General features: G+C 48.9%; 1 protein-coding gene across 1 annotated transcript; it reads right to left on the bottom strand.

Moving 5' to 3' along the window:
- Nucleotides 1-648: 648 nt before the first annotated feature.
- LOC106048694 (keratin, type II cytoskeletal 8-like) lies at nucleotides 649-6349 on the bottom strand. Its single transcript, XM_066985402.1, has 11 exons — nucleotides 6182-6349; nucleotides 5653-5839; nucleotides 4393-4610; nucleotides 3667-3727; nucleotides 3266-3361; nucleotides 2755-2919; nucleotides 2529-2654; nucleotides 2008-2228; nucleotides 1798-1826; nucleotides 973-1113; nucleotides 649-935 (listed from the first exon to the last, which is right to left on the bottom strand). The coding sequence occupies exons 1-11, from the start codon at nucleotides 6211-6213 to the stop codon at nucleotides 649-651; spliced, it is 1563 nt and encodes a 520-aa protein (XP_066841503.1). The 5' UTR covers nucleotides 6214-6349.
- Between the last annotated feature and the right edge of the window lie 543 nt (nucleotides 6350-6892).

Genomic DNA, 6892 nt, shown 5'->3' with positions numbered 1-6892 from the left:
TTCCAGAACCTCCAGAAATGGACCCTCTCCTGCCACTGCTGCCTCCAGAGCCAGAGCCTCCTCCTCCTCCTCCTCCTCCACAGATGGACCCTCCACTGCCATAGCTTGATCCATCATGACCTGAGCTTCCAGAGCCTCCAGAAATAGCCCCACCACCTCCATAACTTCCTACTGTGCCAGACTCAGAGCCTCCTCCTCCTTCTCCACTACAGATGGACCCTCCACTGCCATAGCTCGATCCACCGTGACCTGAGCTTCCACCTTTGCCCGACATGGACTCTCTCCTGCCACTGCTGACTCCAGATACTCCTCCTCCTCCACAGATGGACCCTCCACTTCCATAGCTCGATCCACCATGACCTGAGCTTCCGGAGCCTCCAGTCATAGACTCACCACCTCCATAGCTTCCTCCAGTGCCGCCTCCTCCTCCTCCTCCACATATCGACCTTCCACTGCCATAGCTTGATCCACCATGTCCTGAGCTTCCAGAGCTCCCGTACTTGGATCCACCACCTCCGGAGCTTCCCCCTACTCCAGACCCAGACTTTCCTCCTTTACAGATGGGCCCTCCACTGCCATAGCTCGATCCACCATGACCTGAGCTTCCAGAGCTCCCGTACTTGGATCCACCACCTCCGGAGCTCCCCCCTACTCCAGACCCAGACCCTCCTCCTTTACAGATGGGCCCTCCACTGCCATAGCTCGATCCACCATGACCTGAGCTTCCAGAGCTCCCATACTTCGACCCACCACCTCCAGAGCTTCCTCGCACTCCAGAGCCTCCTCCTCCTCCTCCACAGATGGACCCTCCACTGCCATAGCTTGACCCACCATGACCTGAGCTTCCAGAGCCTCCATATTTCGACCCACCACCTCCAGAGCTTCCTCCAGAGGCAGAGCCTCCTCCCCCTCCTCCGCCACAGATGGACCCTCCACTGCCATAGTTTACACCCCCAGGTCCTGAGCTTGCACCCACTCCTCCCTTTTCTGACATTGACCCTTTCCTTCCAGAGTTTATTCTACCACCAGAGTTCATCCCTCCCTTCCCTGTTTTCACATCCCCAGAGTTTCTTTCAAAGCCACCAGCAGAACTTGTAGTGTGTTTAACAATACCTGCAAGGAATGAAAGCATATCCACCTTATTTTTTAGTGGTAACTATTATAAGCAAAATTAATATACATATATGTATATATATATATAATGTGCATATGTATATATATTTTTTTTTATGGCTGTCACCAGAGCTTCTCTAGTACTAATAATGGTATCAGTTAGTATTGTCAGGAAGGTTCTTCGTTTAGCAATATAGTAATGAAATTTTGCCTCATCTGGTTCTGGGTCTTATGGCTTGACCAGCCTATGTTTTACACGATCTGTGTCTTACACTGCAGGTGAACATACAGTGCAGCCTTTTCTTTTAGGAAGAAAAGCACTTGTCAGTCTCTCCTTTAGCTCCTATTTCCATAGATCTGAGGACTTTTTTTTCATTTAGTTCTGACAGGCACCATATGGACATTCTGACTAAGTGATATATTTCCCACTTCCTAGAGATTTGGTTCAATTTAACTGTTAAGTTCAAAATTTAGTAGATCAAGATTGACACATACATTAGCATATAAATGCGTATACACATGTATGCACACACCCTCTCAGAAGGGAGTACCATTTACTTTGTTTCCCTAGGAAACTAATCTAGAAGCACATGGGGTTGTTCTGGTGCTAGGTGTTAGGTGCTGCTGACAGCAGAATGATAACAGTGCCCTTAAGAAAGCAAAGCAAAACCTCAAGATACTTACAGATTGTGGCTGGTGCGCCTTCTTGTATCCTGTGGATGAAAAGCGGCATTAAGACGATGCAGCCAATAAATATAAAAGTAAGCCTAGGCTCTATCACTAGGCTGAAAAATCTCACCCCTTCAAGGTAGCAATTCTTCTAAGTGATGGGTGAGAGGATGGGACAGTGCACAGCACGGCTGCTCCCACCCAGGGGGAATAACCTGTACCTACCTGGTCTCCTCCTCCTCAAGCAGTGACCTGTACATGGCAATTTCAATATCTAGGGCCAATTTCACATTCAGGAGCTCCTGATAATCATGAAGAATTCGAGCCAGGTCATCTTTGGCCTGCTGCAGGGCATTCTCCAGATCCTGAAGCTTTTTCTGGCCGTCTCTGACAGCAGAGCTCCCATGCTGCTCAGCATCCTTAATGGCTTCTTCGTGTCCAGCATTCTGTGGAGGGCACAGATAGAATGCATCTGTAGCCCTCCAACAGAACAGGGATTTTCCAGCTTTCCCACCTCAGTGACAGAACTCAAACAATACAACACCTGACTGGGTTAATCAACTCAAATTACAACCCAGTGTAGACAACCAAAACCTAAATCTGCTTCAGTTTGAAGAGCAAATATCATCTCTAGGTTTGCCTCCAAAGGACAGGCTGCACTGGGCTGAGTGCAGGGCAGGCTGCGCTTAGTCCCCGTGTAAGAATAACCTGAATAGTTTAGTCTTGTTGGAAAGTATCAGCTTTACCTTTTTCCTTATGATTTCAATTTCCGGTTGGAGTCTTTGGATCTGCCTGGTAAGTTCCTGGATTTCCTGGTAACTGTTCCTCAGTTGCTCCCGTTGATTTACCCACATGTTCTGAAGGTCCTGGTACTGATGTGCAGCAAGAAGAGAACAGAATTTTTAGTTTCTGGGCCAATGAACCCCAAGCCAGGCACAGACTTATCTCTCTGCCTCGGTGATGCCTACTCACCCTGCCTTGGTACATGGCATCTACTTCAGCTTTGCTTTTCTGAGCAATTGCCTCATACTCCTGCCTGACTTCCTCAATGACACCATCCATGTTCAGCTCCCTGTTGTTGTCCATGGACAGAACAACGTTGGTGTTGCCAGCTACTGTTTGCAGCTGGGACAGCTCCTGCAAGGAAAACAAGATTTAGGATTTCAACAGCCAACTGAGCAGTTCAGGCCCTGTTAGGAGGAACGAAACGGGACCTCAGGACAGCTACCAACAGAATTCCCCTGCACACCCCAGGTCCTATCGCTCCACCACCAGCTGTAATTGTCAAGTGTCTCTTCCAGCCTTCATGACACACCAGCCCCCTTCCTCACTCACAGATAAAAACCAATTTTATTAGATGCAAGGCCAAGGATGACCCACTCTGCAACACCACCATACACACAAGGGAGAATTTTCCTGGAGCCTCCAAAGATGCGTGTGCTTCCTGACCCGAGGGGAAGTTTTTAACCAGAGGCATACTCACAGCATCATGCAAGCATCTGAGGAACTCAAGCTCCTGCTTCAGTATTTCCACCCGAACTTCAAACTCCATCTTCCCCATGTAGGCACTGTCCAGCTCCTGCAAGGAAATCCACAGACCCTTATGTGTCTTTGATGGCAAACTCTCCACCGAAATGCAATTCTTGCAAGACTTGATAATATTTAATTAAGCCCTCATTCCCGGAGTCAGATAATGGCCTGAGAATCTCAGCTTTCATTTGGAAATTTCTCTCCCTGCTTGCAGTGAAAAGATCAGGTTTTAGATTACTCCAGTTAGAGGAGTTCAGTTAGGCAAAACCCCCACTTTTGCAAACCTTAGCAACCATCCAGTTGCTGTTTTATTTCTGAGGCTTTAAGTTAACTCAATGTCCCGCATTACTTCACCTTTTTAAGCTCCACAAACTCCTCTTCCTTGGACGTGCGCTTGTTGATTTCATCCTCGAATCTGTCGCAGCAGAGAAAAGAAATATGTAGCTCATCGCCTGTCTTAATTTTTCAGTTAAGTGGCTCAGAAAGCAAAGGGAATCGCCCAAACAGTGAATGTGTCAAGCTTTCGTTTAACTTCATTTAATTTCTAGCAGCTGCAAAACCAATGGCAAACCCTCTGCAAAGGCATAAGCTACATCAGCAGACAGAACATGCTATAGATCAGCTACAATGCCCTTGTGACTCTGAACTCGTTTCATGTAGAAAAGTGTTACGTCTCTTGGATGCTGCTGAGCCAGAAGAAGCGACTCTTCTCGACTTGCCCCCCGTCTCAGCTCTGTCCCTCCTCCTCCTGCCTCCAGGTTTACCAAACCCCTGCCAGGGAAGCAGGGGTGAGGAATCCAGGGCTGCTCGCTGCCTGGGGGAGGCAGGGCATGAAGGAGTACCAAAACAATAAATCCACAGATTTTTTCCTGTCACTGCGCTGGGTTCTATCCCCACTGGATCCGGTTTGCTCTTCCAGCTTCAGCGTCCCACAGTGAACCTGCCGCAGAGTAGTGCTACAACGGCTGCAAACCACTTGAAGGCAAGAAGCTAAGCCGTGCCATCCCAGAGCACAATTATCACCACTTTGGAAAATCCCAGCTCTACAGTCTGCCTTTTCCCAGTCTTGAGACTATTCACCTCTTTTTGTAGTCTTCAACAAGCTGAAGCATATTATAGGCTTCTGGATCCAGCTGCTCCTTCTGGCTCTGGAGCATCTCTAGCTGCCTCTGCAGGTTGCTGATGTACGACTGGAAGAACGTGGCAATGTTCCTTCTCTCCTCCGGGTTGGAGCTCTGCTGCTGCAGAAGTTCCCACTTGGTCATCAGGGCCTGGTTCTGCCGCTCAAGACATTGAACCTGGAAGGCAAAGCAGAGGAGCTTGGCAGCAACATATGGGCGAGAAGAGCCAGCCCCTTCCCAGACCACACAGGACCACTCCATAAATATCTCTCGCCTTAGAGAAGGAGGTCAGAAAGACCTACACCGTGCAGAGCTGGCATTTTTGGAAAACTAAAGGGACAGCAAAAAAGGTTGTGAGCTGGGAGCTGACATCCAGAAGGTTCCAAAAAAAAGAGTCAAAGGTGCTCCCATTTTTTCAGCACTAAGCATGCTTAAAATAGCTGGGTGTAACCAACGAGTTTCTGTAAGGTGGTACAGGAAGCCCTTATGTCTTCACGTGGGACAAATAACACCAGCTTCCACACCATGCAGAGACACATGTGAACACCCAAACAGAGGCACATGCCAGGTCCGTGTGGGTGGAAGTGTTTTTCTGGATGTTTTTCTCCCGTGCCTGTGAGTAGGAATGGCTGGGAAGATAAGACTGCACGTAGAGGCGGAAGCATTGGGCATAACACAAAGAAAGGTGAAGAACAACGTGGGAGCCATCGGCCACTGGGAAGAGTCTCAGGTCTCCAAGCAAAGGAGTCACTTTCTGCTTTGTGGTTGGTAGAAATGTGACTTTTGCTTTGCTTGGGAAAAAGAAACAGAACATACCAAGGATGTCCAAGTCCACCACCCATTTCTCTTGCTAGCACAAACAATTCTCAAGCCCCAGGACACGACTAGCCATGCACGTACCCTTTTCCTCTAAAAGGAAATGAGTTATGATGTCGGTGACATCCCAGCAGTTTGTTATTGTCTTGCCACAAAAGACGACTTAGAGATACTTATCCCAGGGCTAAATGTGATTCATGCAGCAGCATTTATAGCAAGCTATTAACAACTTCACACCAGCGTAAGGGAATCCAGCCAATGCTGATATTTTTGGGGCAGAGGATGCAATGTAAAGGGGGATCAGATGCCCGAATCAGGTGTGTCCCCATGTCTCGTGGGCACTGAAGCACCCCTGCTATTCCCTCTATCCTGGATAAGAAGTCCAAAAAGAACAGGGACTTACCTTATCGATGAATGATGCAAATTTGTTGTTGAGAGTCTTAATCTGCTCTTTCTCATCTGACCGCATCCTCTGGAACTCGGGGTCAACTTGTACTTTTATCGGCCTCAGCAGGCTGGTGTTGACATGGACCTCCTCGATGCCTCTGCTGACACCAGCGTGCCCAAAGCTCCGTCCAGCCCCTTGCTCGCTAAAGGCAAGGCCAAGACATCCACCATGTGCCCCTCCGCCTGGTCCTCCTCTGTACACACTACCACCACCGTGAAAATCTCCCACAAAATACCCTCTTCTTCCAAAGCCCCTATCAAGATATCTCCCACCACCGAACCCCAGGCACCTGCCATATCCTCCTTCTTCTCCATAGCCTCCACTGGGAGAAATGTTCCTAAACCCTCCGAGGCTGTGGAGACTCCTGCTGCCATACCCATACCCACCCCATCTCTCTTCTCTGTCGCCTTCCCAATGGCTCATGGCAGCCGTGCTCCTCCCGCTCCCCAGTGTGCCACAGTGAGCAGAAGAAGAGCTGAAGTACCCATCCCCAAATCTGGAGAACTGGTGGCTCATGTCGTTGCTTTCGGAGTGTTAGGACAAGACGAGAGAGCAGGTGGGGACAGTGCAAAACGGGAGGAGAAACGAGTGAAGGATCCTCAGCTCCTCTGCTGGGGGTGACAGAAGTTCTCCTTTATATGATCTGGAGGAGTTAGCCTCCATTCCGTGGTAATTAGCAGGTCTGTTAATATTGTTATTGGATTGGTTCATCATGCAGCAATTAATGGGTGCTTGAATAGGGGACGGAGTAAACACCACACACCAGTGGAGGAATTGTGAAACTCTCCAAATCCTGCTTGACTCATGAGCTTTGCTCAGATGAGATTTCCTTATCTCATTAGCCTGCCCTCCATCATTAATTACAACTCGCACAGTTATCCATATGCATTACCATGGTTTGTCCTCTCTTGAATTTCCCCACCTCTTTGGGCACTTCATTTTATGAGATGCGATGTCTTGGTATTGTCCTCATAGTGACTTGGGCTGGGGGCGACCCACCTTGCTTCGTGCCATCACCCGAAGCATGTGCTACACAAAGCAGGCTGCATCCTGCTGCTGACACCACTGAAAGCCTCCAGCTTTGACTAATATCTCAGAAAAGCAACCAAAGTCCAATCCCGCATCCCCAGAACCACTGGTGGAACAATTTCCATGGGGCAAGCTCCTCTCCCTGGTCCCTCGCACAGCTTTCGGA

This window comes from Anser cygnoides, chromosome 32 (genome assembly GCF_040182565.1).
Source record: "Anser cygnoides isolate HZ-2024a breed goose chromosome 32, Taihu_goose_T2T_genome, whole genome shotgun sequence".
Taxonomy (NCBI): Eukaryota; Metazoa; Chordata; class Aves; order Anseriformes; family Anatidae; genus Anser; species Anser cygnoides.
The sequence above is the reverse complement of the archived record's forward strand: the minus strand, read 5'-3'. Positions and strand labels throughout refer to the sequence as shown.